The 23,013-nt window shown below is 40.1% G+C and overlaps 1 protein-coding gene across 1 annotated transcript in view; it reads right to left on the reverse strand.

Annotated features, from left to right (window-relative positions):
• Window positions 1–23,013, reverse strand: part of TTN (titin) — a gene marked incomplete at its 5' end in the record, with an annotated part of 307,317 nt that overhangs the window by 29,015 nt on the left and 255,289 nt on the right. The window contains 11 exons of the mRNA XM_084642843.1: window positions 308–17,413; window positions 17,528–17,830; window positions 17,925–18,512; window positions 18,621–18,917; window positions 19,005–19,202; window positions 19,729–19,833; window positions 19,923–20,513; window positions 20,690–20,977; window positions 21,073–21,363; window positions 21,483–21,770; window positions 22,616–22,921. Of these exons, the coding sequence (XP_084498969.1) occupies window positions 308–17,413; window positions 17,528–17,830; window positions 17,925–18,512; window positions 18,621–18,917; window positions 19,005–19,202; window positions 19,729–19,833; window positions 19,923–20,513; window positions 20,690–20,977; window positions 21,073–21,363; window positions 21,483–21,770; window positions 22,616–22,921 (20,361 nt within the window). The remainder of the gene's footprint in view (window positions 1–307; window positions 17,414–17,527; window positions 17,831–17,924; window positions 18,513–18,620; window positions 18,918–19,004; window positions 19,203–19,728; window positions 19,834–19,922; window positions 20,514–20,689; window positions 20,978–21,072; window positions 21,364–21,482; window positions 21,771–22,615; window positions 22,922–23,013) is intronic.

The raw sequence follows: 23,013 nt of genomic DNA on the forward strand, positions 1-23,013 counted from the left end.
GGATAATTAATACAACACACATTTTCTTTTTTACTTTGGCAAGAATATCATTTGAATTGAGAAAAGTATATATTTTACTTGGAATCTATATGAATAGATTTTTTAATACTTAGATAATTGCAATATTTAAAGTATAAATTATTAATGGTTTTCTCTTATATTTGTAAAACCCTTAAGAACATCTTTGGTGCTGTATAAACATTAACAACTTCAAAGTAATTATTACAACTAATAATTATTTTATGTTAAATATTTTAAGCATATATATGTAATTTATGCTATAAGTATTTTTATTGTTGAAACAAACCTGTTATTTTAACTCCTTCTTTGGTCTCAGTGGGTACTCCAACACCAAATTCATTTTCTCCAGAGACTCTGAAGTAGTAAACAGCACCTTCTTGAAGACTGGTAACTTTGTAGGAAAGGCGATGGCAATTGTTGGTTATAGTGACCCAAGCCTTCTTGCTAGCCTCTCGTTTTTCAATGTAATAGTTCTTCACAAGAGCACCGCCATCATTCTCAGGAACATCCCAGGATAACACTGCAGATTCTTTTGTTACATCTTTTACAGCAATATTAGATGGAGGTCCAGGGGAATCAAGAACTTTGACAACTAAGGTCAAGGTAGCTGTGCTCAGGATATTTTGTAATGTTAATGCATATTTTCCAGAATCATTTCTTGTTGCTTTCTCAATGGTCAGTGAGGTACAATAATCTGAAGAATCAATAGACGCTCGTGTACGGAGATCTGTCTCTGGTTTATTCCACATTACATTTGGGACTGGTTTTCCCCTGAAAGGTACGGTCATTGTAAAAGATTCACCAGCCTTTACAATTAAAGTCTTTCGCATTTCACTATCAATATCAAAGGCAGGTTCTTCCTCTCTTTCCTTTGCTACCTGAGGTTCTGAGACATCACTTGGATCACTAGCACCAACTTTGTTGATAGATCTTACTCTGAAGACATATTCAGACCCTGATGTTAGCCCAATTACAGTGTACTCTGTGCCTCTTAAATTTTGAATAGCTATTGACCAGTCAGTTTCATCAGTTTTCTTGTATTCCACTGTGTACCCAGTAACTGGGGCACCTCCATCAAATAATGGCTTTGTCCATCCAATTGTTATATTTGCTCTTGTTGAGTCCAGAATCTTAGGTTTAGATGGAGGAGATGGTATGAAAACTGGATCTTCTGCCCGAATCAATGGTGAAGTGTCACTTGGAAGACTGAGACCAGCAGCATTTTCTGCATAAACCCGATATTCATATTCACATCCATCTCGAAGACCTAATGACTTAACTCTTAGATCATAAACTGTTTTTTTGTTTACACGGATCCATCGTAGGCTATTTTTCTCACGTCTTTCAATTATGTATCCAGAGATCTCATTTCCTCCATCACTGTCGGGCCTTGCCCAGCACAGGGTCATGGAATCCTTTGTCACACTGGTTATCTCTAAAGATTTAGGTGGATTTGGAACTGTAAATGGATCTAGGGCCTTGACTGCATAGCTCTCCAAAGCTTCACCAACACCATATTTGTTAACTCCCATCACTCTGAAGATGTATTCGTTTCCTTTAAGTAGTTTTGTTACTTTACAGGATGTTGTTCTAAGCTCTCCTTCACAAAGTGTCCATGCAATTCTACTGGTCTCACGTTTTTCTACAATATAATAATCAATATCTGCACCTCCATTTTCTTGGGGTGGTCCCCATGACAGGTGACACTTTTCAGCAGTAAGGCCAGTTATTTCTAATGGGCCTGCAGGTGGGCCGGGTCTATCAAGTACTTTGCAGTTAACAGCCAAAGATCTTGTTCCTGCAACATTTTGTAGTGTTAATACATACTGACCCGAATCCCGTCGAATGCAATCCTTCACAGTTATCGCAGTAGTGTGATCTGTTGAGACTATTTCAACTCTTGCTTTTTCCTCAATCTCTTTGCCATCCTTTGTCCATGAAATCACAGGTGAAGGTCGTCCTGCAATATCAGCATTGATTTTAAGGACCTCTCCAGCTTTAACAACAACAACGTCCCTAAATTTGACATCCATCATGATTCTTGGAGCATCAACATCATCTTTTACAGTCACAGGTCCAGTTGATTCAGATGGCTCACTAAAGAGTCCAGCAGCGTTCTTTGCAATAACATGGAATTCATATCGCTGATCTTCTGTAAGTCCAGTCACATCAAAGAAAGTTTCTTGTATGTTTGTGAAATTGCATTTTAGCCAACGGCCATCTGGTAGCTCTCTGCGCTCAATAATATATCCTGTAATCTTAGCTCCACCATCATATTCTGGTTTGGACCATGACAATGAGACACATGTTCTTGTAATATTAGTAACTTCTGGCTGACCAGGAGGATCACATGGATCTCTTGCAGCAGCTGGTTCACATGATTTACTGCATTTGCCTATTCCTGCAATATTTTCAGCATACACACGATATTCATACATTAGTCCTTCTTCAAGGCCAGTGACCTTCATTTGTGTATCACTTATGAGGCTTTTGTTTACTTTTGTCCAAAGAATGCTGCTTCTTTCTTTCCTTTCAAGATGATATCCAATTACTTTGCTACCTCCGTCATTGACTGGTTCCTGCCAACTTACAGTCATGAAAGTTTTAGTTGCATGTACTACTTGAGGAGTTCCAGGTGGACCAGGTGGCTTAAATGGATACTCTGCAACAACAAAGGGAGACTCAACATAGGTGCTCCTACCATAGCGGTTTTCTGCACACACACGGAACTGATATTCAGATCCTGTGGTTAGACGGACTACTTTAATCGATGTTCTTGCAACTGCTGCAGACACTACATCCCATATTGTTGTGGTAGTTTCTCGCTTCTCCACAATGTAATTGCTAATATGGCAGCCACCATCATACACTGGAGGTTTCCAAGATAAAGTTACATTATCTGCGCTAACACTGTCAATATGTACATCAGATGGAGGTCCTGGTCTGTCAAGAACAATTACAGTGATAGAAAATGTTGTAGATCCAGCACTGTTGGAAATACATAATTCATAATTTCCAACATCGTCCTTTGAAGCTTCCTTGAAGGTCAGCAAAGTTGAAGTCTTTGATGTTTGAACATTTACTCTAGTTGTCTCTTTTAAGGTCTGTCCATCTTTCCTCCAGCTAGCTGTTGGTGGAGGCCTACCTCTGATCGGCACATCAATCTTAAGATCATCTCCAGCTTTAACACTGAAAGTATTGAAAAGAAGTTCAGCAGAAGGCTGGATTTCAATATCTTTTGCAACTACTGGAACTCCAAGTTGTCTTGGATCACTCTTCCCTTTTTCATTAACAGCAATCACTCTGAAAGTGTATTCCTCTCCCTTACTTAAGCCTGTTATTGTTGCTTCTAGTGTCTTAACTTGGGTACAAGTGCTCCATTTTTCACTTCCTTTAGTTTGCATTTCCACTATATAACCAGTAATTTTACTGCCACCATCACTCTCTGGTTTCTCCCATGTAATCGTAGCAGTGTTGCGAGTCACATCTACAAGAGTTACTTTTCCAGGTGGATACGGTGGTTCAGAAACCTTAACTGGTTCAGCTGTTTCTGCTGGCAAACCAACCCCATATTCATTTGCTGCCAAGACACGGAAGTAGTAAATGCATCCTTCCTGTAGTTGATCAATTTTGAAAGTATTTTTAGTGCAGTTATTTGTAACAGTGGCATATGCCTTTCTAGTAGATTCTCGCTTTTCAATGATGTAGTTTGTAATTTTAGCTCCACCATCAATAAGTGGTGGTTCCCAGGCTAATGCTACTGAATCTCTCTTAACTTCTCTGATTGTCAAGTTAACAGGTGCACTGGGGGAATCAAGGACTCTGACATTAACAAAAGCTGATTTTTTGCCACTATTATTTTCTAAAGTCAGGTTGTATCTACCACTGTCAAATCTGTTTACATTATCAATGACCAGCATTGTATATGAACTGGTAACCTCAATCTGAGCTCGGTCACTAATGGTGCCTTCTGCTTTTTCCCATTTGACTTCAGGTTCTGGTCTTCCTTTGATGGTAACAAACAGACGTAATGTACCACTCGCACGTACAGTGACTACTTTTCTGAGATCCGCATCTAGTTCGATTTCAGGAGGTTCTATTTTGTCAGCTGCAATGACTGTACCAGGTATAGTTGCAGGTTCCCCGACTCCTTCAGAGTTAATGGCACAGATGCGGAAATTGTATTGATGGTTTTCTTTAAGTTTTGTTACAGTGAACTGTTTTCCTTGTAGTCCTGTTGGTGGTGTGCAAGTAATCCATTCATCAGCAGTATCTTCTTTTACTTCCACAACATATCCCTTAATGGGAGCACCACCATCATAAATAGGCTTGTTCCATGCAAGTGACACTGATGATCTGGAAGTGTCTGTCACCTTTGGATTACTTGGTGGGCCTGGTGGATACAGTGCATCACATGCACGATAGAAAATGGATGGCTCACTAGACTCACCTACACCAGCTGCATTTTCAGCAGAAACCCTGAATTCATAGAAATGCCCATCTGTAAGTCCAGTTACTCTGAACCGCAAGTCTGTTAGCCTTTTCTTATGGCACTTGGTCCATCGAATACCATCTTTGTCTCGCTTTTCAAGTATGTAACCTTCAATTTCAGCTCCGCCATTGTCTGTTGGACGACCCCATGTTACAATCATAGAATCTTTTGTGATTGCTGAAACTTCTGGCACTGAAGGAGGACCCGGAGGTTTGTATGGATTACAAGCCACAACAGGCTCAGATTCCAGTGGTTCTCCAATTCCAAATTTGTTCACAGCCATTACACGGAAAATATATTCATTGCCTGGAAGGAGTTTGGTTACTTTGTGGCTAAGAGCTTGCACATCAGATGCCACTAGTGTCCAGGAAAGTCTGCTTGTCTCTCTCTTCTCAATGATGTAATGTGAGATGCTAGAACCGCCATCATGTAAAGGTGGGGCCCATGCCAAGTAACATTTTTCTGCAGTGACACCTGTAATCTTCAAAGGACCCTCTGGAGGTCCTGGCCTGTCAAGCACTTTTACTGTGATTGGTATAGATTTTGTACCCCCAACATTGCTGAGTTTAAGTGAGTAGTGACCTCCATCAATTCTTACACAGTCTTTGACCGTGAGAGTTGTTCTCTGAAGTGTAGATTTAATTTCCATTCTTGCAGTTGTTTCTTCAAGCTCTTTTCCATCTTTTGACCATGTAATGTCAGGAATAGGTTTACCATGGATGTCAGCCTCAAGAACAAAGGTTTCTCCGGCATGAACAACAATGACATCTTTGTATTTTGGATCCAATGACGCTCTTGGTGCTTCAATTTCGTCTCTAGCAGTAATTGGCCCTGTGCTTTCAGATGGTTCACTCAAGCTACCAGCTGCATTTCTTGCAATTACTCTAAATTCATATATTTGGTTTTCAACAAGACCAGTTACTGTAAATTCTGTTTCCAGTACATTTGTAAAGCTGGCTTTCATCCAACGACCTTCAGGTAGTTCTTTCTTTTCTACAATATATCCAGTTATTTTGCTACCACCATCATACTCAGGTTTTTTCCAGTTCATTGTGACATAATTTCTTGTAATAACAACGGGATCTGGGCGGCCAGGTGGATCACATGGATCATGGGCAGCATACAGTTCAGATACTTTGCTAACTTTACCAATGCCAACAATGTTTTCAGCAGAAACTCTGAACTCATATTCAAGACCTTCTTCAAGGCCATCTGTTTTATATTTGGTGTCTGGAATGAGGGCCTTGTTCAACTTTGTCCAAAGAATGCTGTTTTTATCTTTACGCTCAAGATGGTAGCCAAGAACCTTGCTTCCTCCATCATTAACTGGTTCGTTCCACTGTACAATCATATGGTCTTTGGAAGCTGATGTAACAAATGGCGTTCCAGGTGCCCCAGGTTCTTTATATGGGTATTGCACAACAACTGCCTTAGAATCCAGTGGAGGGCTCTTTCCATATCTGTTTTCAGCACAAATTCTAAACTGGTATTCAGAACTTGTTTTAAGATTTGCCACTTTGATTGTTGTTCTTGCAACTGTTGCTGATACCATCTGCCAGGTGGTGGTGGTTGTGTCACGTTTCTCTACTATGTAGTTGGTTATCTGGCAGCCTCCATTATAATCTGGTGCGTCCCATGATAAGACAACAAAGTTTGCGCTAACTTCATCAAAGCGAACAGGTCCTCGTGGAGAGCCTGGCTTGTCAAGTACAATTATGCTCAGGTGCTCTGTAGCCGTGCCTGCTGTGTTTGATGCTGTTACTGTATATTTGCCAAAGTCATCCTTATTGCTTTCTTTAATATGTAAGATAGTGGATGTTGGTGTGTCATGGACATTTAACCTGGTTGTCTGTTTAAGTGACTGCTCATCTTTTGTCCAAGTAATCTTAGGGGTGGGTCGGCCTATAAATGGTACTTCTATCTTAAGATCTTCTCCAGCCTGGACACTGTAAGTATTAAACATCAGCTTGAAACTTGGCTCAATTGTCAAATCTTTAGCTATCACAGGAATTGCAAGTGCTCTGGGATCACTTTTGCCTTTTTCATTGTAGGCTATCACACGGAACTGATATTCTTGATCTGAACTCAAACCGGGTACAACTACACTGCACACTTTGGTCTCAGTGACAGCACTCCATTTTTCTATTCCTTTAGGCTGCATTTCAACTATGTACCCCAAAATTCTGCTACCTCCATCATGTTCAGGTTTCTCCCACATAAGTGATGCACTTGTGTGAGTCACATCAGTGAGACTGACTTTCCCAGGAGGCAAAGGTGGCTCTGAGGCTTTCATAGCATCTATAGTTTCAGCTGGAATACCAATTCCAAATTCATTTTCAGCCATAACTCTGAAATAATAAGTTGCTCCTTCTGTAAGGTTTTCAACTTTAAAGCTTGTTTTGCCACATTTAGCACTCACATTTGCATATGCCTTTCTGGTTGACTCACGTTTGTCAATCACGTAATTCTTTATTTTTGCACCACCATCATTAGCGGGTAGTTCCCAGGATAGTACTGCATGATTTTTCTTAACATCTTTTACTACTAAATTTTGTGGTGGTCCTGGTGTGTCAAGGACTTTTACTGTAACAAATGCAGACTTCGATCCACTGCTGTTCTCTAACTTAAGAATGTACTTTCCAGTATCATTTCTATCACAGTTATCGATGGATAGTTGTGTGTAGTTTATGCTTTTTTCAATTTGAACCTTATCTGTAAATTCACCTTCTTCCCGAGACCATGTGATTTCAGGTGTTGGTCGTCCTCTGAATGGTATGTGAATCCTAGCAGATCCACCAGCTCTAACCAATATTCCTTTCCTTAGTTCTGAATCAATATCAAGTTCAGGAGCTTCAAGCTTGTCTTCTGGTTTAATAGTTCCAGGAACTGATGCAGCCTCTCCTACACCAACTTTATTGAGGGCACACACTCGTACTTTATATTCCTGATGTTCAATAAGTTTTCTAATCTCAAATCGAGTGACACGCAGCCCAGTCTGTGGAGTAGCTACTGTCCATTCTTCTTCCTCTGCTTTACAGAGCTCCACAATGTATCCTTGGATTTCACTACCACCATCATAAATAGGTTTACCCCAACCAAGTGTAATTGAATTTTTGGTGGTATCTACAACATGAGCATTAGTGGGTGGACCAGGTTTGAACACAGGGTCACAAGCTTTAAAATAAGGAGAAGCTTGGCTCGGTTCACCAGTTCCAGCAGCATTTTCAGCAGATACTCTGAATTCATACTCATGATCTTCTGTTAGTCCAGTGACTCTTAATCGCAAATCCGTAATTCTGCGTTTATTACATTTTGTCCATCTGATGCCAGCTCTGTCTCTCTTTTCTACAATGTAACCAATAATTTCACTGCCTCCATCACTATCTGGCCTGCTCCAGCAGACAGTCATGGAATCCTTTGTGATGTTAGTAATTTCCAGTGCCTTTGGTGGACCAGGAACCACAAATGGATTTTTCATAAGTACTGGAATAGACTCCAGAGGCTCACCAACACCATATTTGTTAACTGCCATTATACGGAAAATATACTCATTACCTTCCAAAAGTTTTGTTACTTTCAGCATTGTGGCTACAGCATCTGAAGCAACAACAGTCCAGGCAAGGCGGCTAGTTTCTCTCTTCTCAACAATGTAATGAGAAATGTCACTACCACCGTCATGGAGTGGTGGATTCCATGACAATGAACATTTTTCAGAAGTAATTCCAGTAACCTGAACTGGGCCTTCTGGCGGACCTGGTCTGTCCAATACTTTTACATTTATGGGTACTGACTTTGTTCCTGCAATGTTAGAGGCTTGTAAAATGTACTGTCCACCATCAACTCTAATGGCATCTTTTACAATAACTAATGCCTTGAAATCAGTGTTCTTTATCTCACATCTAGCAGTTTCTTCAAGTTCCTTATCGCCTTTGAACCACTTAATGGTAGGTAGTGGCTTTCCATGGACATCAGCCTCAAGTTTGAACATTTCTCCAGCATTTACAACAACTGTATCTTTGTATTGTGGATCCATTGAGATTCTTGGAAGCTCAACTTCATCCTTTGCTGTTATTGGTCCTGTACTATCAGAGGGTTTGCTTATTGCACCTGCAGCATTCTTTGCAATGACTCTAAATTCATATCTTTGATCTTCAGTAAGCCCTGTTACGGTGAACTGAGTTTCAATGACATTTGTGAAGCTAGCTTTCATCCAGCGACCATCAGGCAAGTCACGTTTTTCTACAATATAACCAGTAATCTTGCTACCTCCATCATATTCTGGTTTGATCCATTGTAGAGTAATTGAGCTTCTTTTAACAATTATGGCTTCTGGGCATCCTGGAGGATCACAGGGGTCTCGGGCTACATAGCACTCTGAAACTTTGCTTGCTTTTCCTACACCAACAATATTTTCTGCAGAAACCCTAAATTCATATTCAATGCTTTCTTCAAGGTTAGTTGTTTTATAATGCGTGTCTTGGATAATGGTCTTATTTATTTTTGTCCATAAAATGCTGTTTCTTTCCTTTCTCTCAAGATGGTAACCCAAAACTTTACTTCCACCATCATTAATTGGTTCATGCCACTGTACAACCATAGAGTCTTTTGTTACTGTTGTCACAAATGGTGTGCCAGGAGGACCGGGTTCTTTATAGGGGTACTGAGCTACAACTGGTTCAGATTCCAAGGCAAAGCTCTGTCCATACCTGTTTTCAGCAAATATTCTAAACTGATATTCTGAGCCAGTTTTCAGTTTAGTCACTTTTAGGGTAGTTCTTGCAACAGCAGCTGAAACCGTTTCCCATACAGTGGTTGTTGTATCTCTCTTATGAACAATGTAGTTGGTGATTTGGCAGCCACCTGTATACAGCGGAGGATTCCATGATACTGTAATGCTTTCAGCACTAATATCATCAAACTTTACAGGCCCTCTTGGAGGATCAGGCTTGTCTAGTGTTATAATCTCAACAGATGCAGACTTTTGTCCAATAACATTAGCAACTGTGATTCCGTACATGCCACTGTCCTCTTTGTGTGTTTCTTTAATATTCAGTACAGTGAGATTAGGCAAATCATTAATATTAACTCTTGTTGTCTGCTTTAACAGTTGGCCATCTTTTGTCCAAGTAACAGTTGGTGTAGGTCGACCAGAAATTGGTATTTCTACTTTTAGATCTTGTCCCACCTGGATACTGTAACTGTGGAATGCAGGTCTTACATCTGGTTCAATAACAAGGTCTTTGGCGACCACTGGAACCGCAAGAGATCGTGGATCACTCTTGCCTTTTTCATTTACAGCTATTACTCTAAATAGATATTCTTCTCCTTGAGTTAGGTTAGTAATCAGTGCTTCAAGTGCTTTTACACATGCACATTCTGACCATTTGTCACTGCCCTTAACTTGCATCTCAACAATATATTGTAAGATTTTGCTACCGCCATCATGTTCCGGCTTTGACCAGTTTAGCGATACACTATTTCTTGTGACATCATCAACTGTTATTTTCCCTGGAGGTTGAGGAACTTCAGCAACCTTAATTGGGTCAATGGTTTCTGCAGGAAGGCCAATTCCAAATTCATTCTCAGCAGTGACTCTGAAGTAGTAATTGCTGCCCTCCTGAAGTTGGTCTACTTTCCATGAGGTCTTGTGGCAATTTGTTGCAACAGCTGCATAGGCCTTTCTTGTTGCTTCACGCTTTTCAACAATATAATTTTTTATTTTTGCGCCACCATCCAGTAAAGGAGGTTCCCATGAAAGTGAAACAGAGTCTTTGGTGATCTCCTTAATTTTTAGGTTAACAGGTGGACTTGGGGTATCCAGTACCCTTACACTGACAAAGGCAGACTTCATTCCACTACTGTTTTCTAAAGTAAGAATGTATTTTCCAGTATCAAATCTGTTAACATTGTCAAGAACAAGGGAAGTGAAGCTGCTAGTAATGTCAATAATAGCTGCCTCTCTGATCTCACCATCCATTTTACCCCATTTTACTTCAGGGGTTGGACGCCCTCTAATAGGAACAAATAATCTTAAGGAACCACCTGCCCTTACATTTACAATTTTCCTTAAGTCTAGGTCAAGATCAAGGTCTGGAGCTTCCAATTTTTCTTCAACAATAACAGAACCAGGAACATCAGCATGCTCTCCAACTCCAGCTTTATTAACAGCACAGATACGGAATTTATATTCATGTTTTTCTAATAAATTTTCTACTTCCATATTTGTTTTCTTGATTCCAGTTGGTGGGGTACAAATTGTCCAGTCACCAACACTTACATCACATTTTTCAACAATGTATCCCTGGATTTCACTGCCACCATCATAGATTGGTTTGCCCCATGAAAGGAAAACTGAAGATCTTGTCACATCTATAGCTTTGGGATTATTAGGCGGACCTGGCTTGTAAATAGGATCACAAGCCTTATAGTAAGTGGAAGGTAGGCTTGGTTCACTAAGACCAGCAGCATTTTCAGCTGATACTCTGTACTCATAGTCATGGTTCTCTATAAGTCCAGTCACCCTGTATCTCAGTTCACTAACCAAACGCTTGTTGCATCTTGTCCAGCGAATGCCTTCTTTATCTCGTTTTTCAAGAACATAGCCCAGAATTTCACTACCACCATCTGAGGCTGGCCTTTCCCATACAACAATCATTGAATCTTTGGTAACGGCTGAGACTTCTGGGGCATTTGGTGGAAGTGGGACAACAAATGGGTTCTTTGCAATTACTGGTTCAGATTCAAGAGGTTCACCAACACCATATTTGTTTACAGCCATGATACGGAAGACATATTCATTTCCTTCCAAAAGTTTTGTAATTTTGCAACTAAGGGCTTGCACACTGGAGTCCACTACAGTCCAAACTAAGCGGCTGGTTTCTCTTCTTTCAACAATGTAGTGTGAAATGTTACTACCACCATCCTGTAGTGGGGGTTTCCAAGCTAACACACATTTTTCAGCAGTAACTCCTGTTATATCAACAGGCCCTTCAGGTGGCCCAGGTCTATCAAGAACTTTGACATGAACAGAAGCTGTTTTTTCACCTGCAACATTCTTTGCCAGCAATACATAATGACCACTATCAACACGAATGGCTTCTTTTACACTGAGGCTTGTTGCAAAATCTGTGCTTTTTATTTCCAAATGAACCGTGTTTGCTAATTCGTGATCACCTTTTAGCCAGTGAATGGAAGGTAATGGTTTGCCATAAACATCAGCATCAATCTTGAATGACTCACCAGCATTTACTATAATTGTTTCTTTATATTTTGGATCCATACTTATACGAGGTGGCTCTACTTCGTCTTTGACTGTGATTGCCCCTGAGCTTTCAGATGGTTCACTGAAAACACCTGCAGCATTTCTTGCTATGACACGGAACTCATACCTCTGATTTTCTGCTAGGCCAGTTACTGCAAACTGAGTCTCAATGACATTTGTAAAGCTTGCTTTCATCCAGCGACCATCTGGTAACTCCTTCTTTTCAACAATGTAGCCTGTGATTTTGCTTCCACCATCATATTCAGGTTTCTTCCACTGAAGGGTTACTGAGTTCCTTGTGACAATTACTGGTTCTGGACGACCTGGAGGATCACATGGGTCATGTGCTGTATAACATTCAGATACTTTACTTGCCTTTCCAATACCCACTATATTTTCTGCATAAACTCTGAACTCATATTCAAGTCCCTCTTCAAGGCCAGTTGTCTTAAATTTAGTGTCAGGAATAGATGTTTTGTTTAGTTTAACCCAGAGGATGCTATTTCGTTCTTTGCGTTCCAAATGGTACCCAATGATCTTGCTACCTCCATCATTGACTGGTTCATGCCACTGTACCACCATGCTATCTTTTGAGTGAACCGATACAAAAGGTGTTCCAGGTGGACCAGGAACTTTGAATGGATATTGGGCTACAACAGACTCTGATGTGAGATATGTACTCTTTCCATATCTGTTCTCAGCTGCAATTCTGAACTGATATTCACTCCCAGTCTTTAATCTACAGGCTTTTATTGTTGTTCTGGCAACAGTAGCTGACACAATGTGCCAGACAGTAGTAGAAGTGTCCCGTTTTTCTACAATATAATTGTTGATAGAGCTGCCACCATCATATATTGGTGGTTCCCAGGAAATGGTGATACTATCTGCTGTTACTTCATCTACCTTTACTGGTCCAGTTGGAGGCCCTGGTTTATCAAGGACAACAATATTAAGAGTTTCAGTAACTTCACCTGCAGAATTTGTAAGTTTGACTAAATATAGTCCAACGTCATCTTTGCAGGCTTCTTTTATTGTTAGCAATGTGCTGTTTTCTGAACTTTCTGCATTTACTCTAGTAGTCTGTTTCAGTGGCACATTGTCTTTATGCCATAATACAGCTGGTTTGGGTCGACCAACAAATGGGACGTCAACCTTTAAGTCCTCTCCTGCTAGGACACTGAAAGTGGTGAACAACAATTTGAAAGCTGGTGGAATCACAAGATCTTTTGCAACCACAGGTATGCCCAGTTGTCGAGGATCGCTGATACCTTTTTCATTCTGAGCTGAAACACGGAAGGAATATTCCTCCCCTTGTATCAGTCCAGTTATAGTGGCTTCAGTAACTTTTACCGTAGCACAAATTGCCCACTTTTCACTGCCTTTGCTTTGCATTTCTACAATATAACCCAGAATTCTGCTACCTCCATCATGTTCAGGTTTTTCCCATGACAAGGATACACTATTTCTTGTCACATCTAGCAAAGTTATCTTTCCTGGTGGCAGTGGTCTTTCTGACACTTTCACCGATTCTGGAGTTTCAACTGGAAGGCCTATTCCATACTCATTTTCAGCTAGGACTCTGAAATAATAGTTGCAACCTTCCTGCAGGTTGTCTACTTTCCAGCTGGTCTTGTGGCAATTGGCAATAACAGTTGAATAAGCTTTTCTTGTTGATTCACGCTTTTCAACGATATAATTTTTTATTTTTGAACCTCCATCTATGAGAGGAGGCTCCCATGTGAGTGTAACAGATGATTTCGTTACTTCTTTTATTTTTAAATCTTGTGGTGCTCCAGGTGTATCAAGAACCCTGACATTTACAAATGCTGATTTACTGCCTGAACTATTTTCTATTGTCAATATATACTTGCCACTATCAAATCTGTTTACATTTCCAACAGTAAGTAGAGTATAAGAGCTTGTTGATTCAATGGTAGCTTTATCTAAAGACTCTCCATGTTCTCTTGTCCATTTCACTTCAGGTGCTGGTCTTCCTTTGATTGGGACAAAAAGTCTTAAAGTACAGCAGGCTCTGATATTGACAACTTTACGTAGTTCTGCATCCAGTTCAATCTCTGGAGGTAGCATTCTTTCTTCAGCCTTTGGTGATCCAGGAACAAGGGCAGGTTCTCCAATGCCTTCAGAGTTCATGGCATATATTCGGATTTTATACTCCTGGTTTTCTTTGAGATCCGTGATGGTAAAGGAAGTAGCCTTCAGTCCTGCTGATGGAGTTACAATTTTCCATTCATCTTCTTCAGGTAGTGCTATCTCAACCATATAACCCGTGATTTCTGAGCCACCATCATAAATTGGTTTATTCCAAGCTATTGTAATTGAGGACTTGCTAGTGTCTAAAACACGAGGATTACCTGGTGGACCGGGCTTGAACACAGTATCACAAGCTTTATAGAATTGACTGGTTGGACTTGGTTCACTAATTCCAGCAGCATTTTCAGCCATTATTCTATATTCATACTCATGACCCTCTGTCAGTCCAGATACTTTATAGCGTAAGTCCGTAACAACCCGTTTGTTACATTTCACCCAGCGTAGTCCAGCTCTGTCACGGCGTTCTACAATGTAATTGGTTATTGGGCTTCCACCATCAGAATCAGGACGTCCCCAACAGACAATCATAGAATCTTTTGTAATTGCTGTAACTTCAGGTGTTTTGGGTGGATCAGGTGGCACATATGGATTTACTGCAAGAATAGGCTCTGATTCCAGGACCTCGCCAACCCCATATTTGTTAACAGCCATGACACGGAACACATATTCGTTGCCTTTTAATAGGTTAGTGACCTTCTGTTTAGTTACTGGAACTTCTGAGGCCACGTTTGTCCATGCTAGTCTGCTGGTTTCTCGTTTTTCAACCACATAGTGGTCAATCTTTGCTCCTCCATCATCCAGTGGTGGTAACCATGAGAGTAGGCATTTTTCACTTGTAACCTCAGACACAGCCAAAGGCCCTTCGGGTGGACCAGGTCTATCAAGAACTTTAACATTGAAGATATGCTTTGCAAAGCCACCAGGATTAGAAGCAGTAAGTGTATATGCACCGCCATCTCTTCTGGCAGAATCTTTGTTGATCACAACAGTAGAGAAATCTGCCTTTTTTATTTCTAATTTTGCTGTGTCTTCTAGCTCTTTTTCATCTTTTGTCCATGTCAGGGTTGGTGGAGGTCGACCTGCAACATCAGCCTCAAGTCTGAAAACTTCACCTGCTTTCAGTACTAAAGTGTCCTTGTATTTGGCATCCACCATTATCCTTGGTGCTTCAATGTCATCTCTGCATGTTATTGCATCTGATGGCTCAGATGGCTGGCTAACTGCACCAGCAGCATTTCTGGCAATCACACGGAATTCATAAGCAGCATCTTCTGTCAGACCACTGACAGTGAAATCTGTCTCTAGTATATTGCTAAAGTTAGCCTTTAGCCAGCGACCATTAGGAAGGTCTCTCTTTTCAACAGTGTAACCAGTTATCTTAAAACCTCCATCATATTCTGGTTTAGTCCACTTAAGTGTTACTGCATGTCTTGTAATGTTGAGAGGTATTGGTTTACCAGGTGGATCTATAGGGTCCAGAGCAAACACTGGATCAGATGGTTTGCTTGGTTTACTTTTGCCAGCCATATTTTCTGCTATAACACGGAATTCATATGCAATGCCATCAGTAAGTCCACTTGATTTAAAGATATTGCCTACCACCAATGCTTTACTTACAGTCTGCCAAAGAATGCTATTTCGTTCTTTTCTTTCAACATGATATCCCAAAATTGGACTTCCACCATCAGTAATAGGCTCATTCCAGCTAATGGTCATTGACTCTTTTGTGACTGCAATCACCTGAGGAGTACCTGGAGGCCCAGGAACCTTAAATGGATAGTTGGCAATTACAGGCTCTGAAGAAATGGCTGGTCCCGTTCCATATCTGTTTTGAGCTTTAACACGGAACTGATACTCAACTCCAGTAGTAAGATGAGTAGCTTTAAACATGGTACGTATAACAGTGGTTGCTAACTCAGTCCATGTGGTACTGTCAGTCTGACGCATTTCTACAACATAATTACTTATTGGTACCCCTCCATCATTCTGAGGAGGTTCCCATGAGAAAATTACAAAGTCAGATGAAACTTCATCAAATTTGATTGGTCCCATAGGAGGGCCAGGAATATCATGAACCTGGACAGTGATCACATCACTAACTTCTCCAACAATATTTTTAGCTGATAGGGGATAGCGGCCACTGTCATTTCTTGTGCATTCATTGATGGTTAGTATGGTCGCAGTTGCAGTGTTTTCAAAGTTTACCCTTTGTGTCTGCTTAAGCAGCTGGTCTTCTTTTTTCCATGTCACAATTGGTCTTGGACGACCAAGCACAGGGATCTCAATTTTGATGTTGTCACCAGCTCTGGCAATTACTGATTTCTGGTAAATTCCACGGAGGTCAAATTCAGGAAGCATCATCTGCTCTTTAACAACAACTGGTCTGCTTTCTCTTGGATCACTTCTTCCAGCACTATTAACTGCCATAACCTGGAAAGTATATTCCTCATTTTCAGTTAGATTCTTCACGACATAGTCTAATGTTTTCACAGTTGTGATGTGTGTCCACTGAGTGGAACCTTTTTTCTGTGCTTCAATTATATAACCAGTGATCTTGCTACCACCATCATGTTCTGGCTTTGGCCAAGCCAGGCTAACTGTGCTCTTTGTTATATCCATAATATTGAGGCTCTCAGGTGGTGATGGTGCTTCAGAGGCTCTTACAGGTTCTGCAGTTTCAGCTGGTTCACCAATCCCGAACTCATTTTCAGCCAGCACTCTGAAGTAATATTCACATCCTTCAACCAAATTAGGAATCCTAAGGGAACATTTCTGGCAGTTGGTGGTGACGGTTGAATATGACTTTCGTGTTGCTTCCCGTTTTTCAACAATATAATTTGTTATACGTGAGCCACCATCTAATAGAGGCATATCCCAGTGCAGGATGATGCTGTCTTTAGTTATTTCCCTAGGCTTAAGATTTATTGGTGGTCCTGGTGTATCCAAGACTTTTACATTTACAAAGCCAGTTTTCTTACCAGCAGCATTTTCAAGGGTCATTACATATTTTCCAGCATCATATCTATTACATTCTGTCATAATAAGTAGAGTAAAAGAGTCTGTATTTTCAATGTTGGCACGTGCTTTAAGTGGGATATCATCTTTCGTCCATGTAACTTCAGGAGTTGGGCGACCTTTAATTGGCACAAATATCCGAATACTCAATCCAGCTCTAACAACAAGTGTTCTTCTCAGCTCAGCATCTAATTCAAAATCAGGAACCATTTCCCGATCTTTGATTTCAACGCTTGGAATCTGTGCTGGTTCACCAGCACCCACAGCATTGATGGCAATGATTCTAAAATTGTATTTGGCTCCTGGCTGGAGATTAGCAACAACAAATTCAGTGATTCTTAAAGCAGTTCCTGTTGTGTCTTTTACCCATTCTTCTTCTCCTTCCTTTTGATGCTCTACTGTGTAGCCAATGATGTCAAGTCCACCATCATAATGAGGCTTGCCCCATGTTAAAGAAGCACTGGTCTTTGTAGTATCAATCACTCGTGGGTTTGAAGGTGGACCTGGTGGATCTGTAGTAATGAAAAAAAGACAAAATCCCCACATTATATTAGACATGAGTTTTTATAGGTAACCAAAATATTAATACTTTATGGTGAACTCTGCAGTAAAGACATGATACTAACATGCAGCATCTTTAATTAGTACTGGGTTTGAAGCATCACTTGGTGGTCCAACCCCTGCTCTATTTTCTGCACTGACGCGGAATTCATATTCATTTCCTTCTTGGAGTCCAGTCACTTTGCATCTAAGGTCTGAAACTGGTTTCTTCGTTACTCTGACCCATCTCAAACCTTTCTTTTCTTTCCTTTCCACGTAGTAGCCTGTGATCTCACTACCACCGTCATCAATTGGCCTTTTCCAGGTAACAGCTGCACTATTTTTAGTTACATTTGTTACTTCTGGTTTTCCAGGAGGACCTGGGGGACCTAATAGGGAAAAAATACAGAGTTTTTGAAACATACATGAGCCTTGAAATACTATAATGAGCACTTGGTTAAAATGTTAACCTTTTCTACTTACCAAATCTATCCACCATTTTAACTGGTTCTGACTGTACTGGTTCACCCTTGCCGTACTGGTTCACAGCTGAGACACGGAAGATGTATTCATTTCCTTGAATGAGCTTGCTAACAACATGCCTGCAAGTTTCAATATTTTCAGCAATTAAAGTCCACAGGAGTCGGCTAGTTTCTCTCTTTTCAAGTACATAAGACTTGATGGGTGATCCACCATCTTCTGCAGGAGCTGACCACGTAAGAGTAGCTTTTTCAGCTGAGACGTTGCTGACCTCAATAGGCCCAGGGGGTCCAGGTACATCTAAAACTTTCACATGCACATGCTCCTGTTTAGTTCCAAAAGGATTGCTTGCAGTGATTGTGTATTCACCAGAATCTTTCCTGGCTGCATATTTGACATTAAGTGTGGAGGAAGTTGGAGTTGTTTCAATGTGTACAATATCTGAAGGCTTATAGTCTTTTCCTGCTTTGGACCATGCTGAAGTTGGAAGTGGTTTGCCACGGATGCTAATAGCAGACATTGTAATGGTATCTCCTGCTTTGACAATCAAGCCTTCTTTCAAAGTAGGATCAATAACAATAGTTGGTGCCTCTGTAAAAGAAAAGCACGTTTGTCAGAAAAGAGAGCAAGAGAGTAGGTTTTAAACAATAATTTAACAAACCAATCGACTCCCCTATATTTTTGATAGGGTCTACGCACCATACTCATCCTTGCATATTATGGTTCCTGTAGGTTCTGATGGAGGACTGATAGCACCAGCAGTGTTCTTTGCTCTAATTCTGAACTCATACTTCCCACCTTCAAAAAGGTCAGTTACAGTAAATGCACAGTCTGGAACATTCACATGATTAGCTTTTGTCCAAGACTTTGAAGGCAAGTCACGTTTTTCAACTATGTAGCCAATTAACTTATGTCCACCATCATACTTCGGTTCTGTCCAAATGAGAGTTACTGAGTTCCTAGTTATAGTGATAACTTCAGGTTTCCCAGGAGGATCTTAAAAAAAATCAAAATAAAACAATAGTAAAACAAACGCCAATTTTTTCAACCCGCAGAATTTTCTTTTTTCTTCTGATGACTTACCAATGGGATCAAGTGCCACGATTGGTTCAGATGGCAGGCTTGGTTTACCTACTCCTGCCAGGTTGATTGCCATCACTCTGAATTCGTATTCCAGACCTTCAGTTAACCCTGTTACTCTGAAGTCTTTCATCCTTAATGGAGTCTTGTTAGCTCTCTTCCACAGAAGGCTATTTCTTTCTTTAAATTCAAGGTGATAACCTACAAAGATGAATAGTAAAATGTAAAATAGCAGGTAATATTACAAAAATTTTCATTTTCACAGTCAACTGCCCACCATACTATGCTGTATCTGTATGAAAGATTGGATCAGCTACTGTTGCAAGAACATTTAAAGGTAGATTAAGGAATAGATATGAATGTAAATTATATATATATGCAGTTACATGATTTGTGAATGCAAATGCTAATTTATGCATGCAAATATGAATTTATATAGGTGCACCTATTGTCCCTTCCTTACAAGATTTGGCCATATGCGCATGAAACAGCTATAATGTCACAAGTCCTCTTTTTTTTTTTTTCTAACTTTCACTGAATCTTAATTTTTTTATTATTATTTTAAAAACAAGCATATATACTAAAAGAATGAAAAAGAAGTATAATTCTAAAAATATATAAGTAAGGGGTACATTAAAACAAATAAAGTAATAGTTTTATTTTACTTTTCAGTAAGAAGAAAGAAGAGCGAGAGGGAAAAATGGTGAGAAGGTTTTAAGGCAAATACCTGTGATTGGTGAGCCGCCAGTTTTCTTTGGGTCAGTCCAAGTTAGAGATGCAGAATCATGCCTAACATCAACAATTTTGGGTGGTGGAGGAGCATCTGGCACATCTAGAAAATATGTTAAAAATAAATTAGCATAAAAAGGAAATATCAAGATTATATCATTTTTAATGAAAAAGATTATAATTTATGATTACCAAATGGATGTCTTGCAACCACAGGGTCAGATTTAAGGCCTTCACCTACTCCATATTTATTTTCAGCACTGATCCTGAAAGTATATTCATTTCCCTCATGAAGTCTTGAAACTCTAAATGTAGTTTTCTGGACAGCAGAAGCACATGTCACCCATTTATTGTTTATATTATCTCTCTTCTCTATGATATAATTAGTGATTTCTGAGCCACCATCATCTTTGGGAGGTCCCCATTTTAAGGTTATAGCATCAGCTGTGACTTCTTCAAATTTCACAGGTCCTGTTGGGATGCCAGGTTTGCCAACAACTTTTATGGAAATAGTGCCTTCCTTACTGCCAGCACTGTTCTTCAGAGTGATTGTGTATTTTCCAGCATCACCTTTCTGGCAGTCACGTACCAAAAGACTGGTGTTAACTGCTGTAGACTCAAAGGCAACTCTTCCAGTCTCAGTGAGTACCTGGTCTTCACCTTTCTTCCATGTTACAGTTGGGGCAGGTTTTCCTTTAATTGGGATTTTAAGATGGAAACTACTACCTTCTTTAGCTAAATAGCACAAATCAGGTAGAGCTCTTAAATCAAGATCGGGTGCCACTGCAAAATAAAAAGGTATCAGTTATTCTTTTGAGCATAAAAACCTTTATTTTAAAATGTTAATTCAGTTCTAAACTAAACTGATATGTATACATGCATGATGGGCACTATGTATAAAACATCATATAATTTGGATAAATGAAAGAGAGTAGTCATGAATTTGGAGAAATACTTACCAACATCATCTCTTGCCACAACTGTAATCTCACTTGGAGTTCCATATCCAGCATCATTCTGTGCTCTTACTCTGAAAGTATACTCCTTCCCTTCCGTCAAGTCTTTCGTTGAAAACTGGAGGTTCTTTGACCTCATAACTTCTTGCCATGAATCATCAGAAGTCATAATCTCAACACTGTATGCAATGATACGGCTTCCACCATCACTGATAGGCTTTTTCCAGGCTAGACTGCAGGATGACTTTGTTACAGCCAAAGCTTTTAGGTCAACAACTGGGCCGGGTGTTTCTAGAAGGAATAAAAACATTGGTAAGTCTCAATTACACATTAAAAACAAGCTCATTTTAAAAGTAAAGTAGGAAAACAATATTCAGTTTTCTCACCAGAAGCTTTAATAGCATCCCGAGTTTCACAGGGGTCACCAATGCCGTATTCATTTTCAGCGAGCACCCTGAAAAAGTATGATTTCCCTTCTTCTAAATTAGTTATCCTGAAACTTGTCTTTGGGCATTCCGTTGAAACTGTGGACCATGATTTTCTCTCCGCATCTCGTTTTTCAACAATATAGTTTGTGACTGGACTGCCACCATCAATTAAAGGAGGCTCCCAGGAAATAAAGGCAGAGTCCTTAGATGCTTCTTTTACAATCAGATTAATTGGAGGTCCGGGAGTATCTATATGAATGCAAAATAAATATTTGATTTAATAATCAAAATACAGAAAATATTAACTGGTATTACATTAATTTTAAAAATAACTAATACTTAAGATTAGTAATAATTCTGGCACTTACCAAGTACTTTCACAACCATGGTGTATGATTTTTTGCCACTGCTGTTCTCTAGACTCAAGACATATTTTCCAGCATCATATTTGTTTACATTTTCACAGCGTAGGAAAGTGTCAAAATCAGTTGACTTGATATCTAGCCCTTTCCTGTCTCTTATGTTGGCATTCACTTTAGACCAACTAATCTTTGGAGGTGGACGTCCTCTTACTGGCACATAAATCCTCATTGTGACTCCAGCACGTAATATAAGTACTTTCCTCAGTTCTGCATCAAGATCTCCCTCAGGAGGAACTGCATTGGTAATTAAAGATGCATACATTATAAATTCAGTATTTAAATGTAGCACTAAAATTGCTGTGAGCAGAAGTCCCAGTTTACTGGCATTGTACTTGATTGGAAGGCCTGTTCCTGTGTCTCAGCTGGTGTTATTTAAACGGTGGTTTTGACCTAGATTCAAGATAATTGATAGACTGAACTCCTTCTGCAGTGCTTCCTCCTCCTCTCATCAACTACATCTCTTTTTCCCCCCACCCATCATGTGAATCAGTCCCTCTTCCTCCTTATCTTGAAAGAACTTGTAACTCAGCTGCCTGTCCTGTACTTTTTTACCCTGCACAAGCGTAACTATTACTGGGTGGTGCTACGTTTTTGCTTCATTTAGTTGTGTATGATGAAGTAGCCTGAATGTCAACGGGGGACAACAGCCCCATACAATTAAATCAGGCAAGATGCCCCAGAAAACCACAAGGTCTTAGTATAGGCAGCTGGGCTCCAAATTCCTTGAAAGGTAGGAGATACTGAAGGCCTGAGGAAGAGGAGAGAGAGATCTGGATAGTCTGAATGAGGGCTGGGTGGAAAAGGGAAAAATCTTGAAGACCCAAGAAGGTGGCAGAATTACTGGTGAGGAGACAGGAAGAGCAGGCACTACCTGCCCTAAAAAATGACTCCAATCTCATTCCTCTTCTGTTGCCAATCTTCCCACACTCTGTAAAACAAGCTCTCTCAGGCTCCCAGCTACCAGACCGTCCTGTGTTCTCTTGCTACAAGCTGTGACAAGCCCCTCCTTTAAGCTTCTAAATCTACTTCATAAATCTTCACTGAAAGCAGCAAGTTCATTTATTTTCCAGAATACTTACTTAAAATGTCTTTGGCAAGGTGTTTGTCAGGTACATCACTTGGGTCACTGTATCCAATCTTATTGACAGCATAAATACGGAACTGATATTCTGTATTTTCTGACAGTCCAGTTACCATGTAATGGGTATCCTGTAGGTTTTTCGGCAGATTGCATCTGACCCAGTTATCTGTGTCAGCTCTTTTTACTTCAACTAGATAACCAATAATGGGGCTTCCGCCATCATATGCTGGTTTACTCCAAGACAGGCTTATAGAATTGCGGGTTGTGTCAACCACTTTTGGGAAGGCCGGAGGGCCAGGAGGATCTGAGAATGAAAACAATAGGAAGTTACATAGAATATATTAAACAATAATACTGAGGAAAAGCATTTGGACATTTCAGAAGAAAATCAAAATA

The sequence above is a fragment of the Lepidochelys olivacea genome (assembly GCF_965140295.1).
Source record: "Lepidochelys olivacea isolate rLepOli2 genome assembly, chromosome: 11".
Lineage (NCBI taxonomy): Eukaryota > Metazoa > Chordata > Testudines > Cheloniidae > Lepidochelys > Lepidochelys olivacea.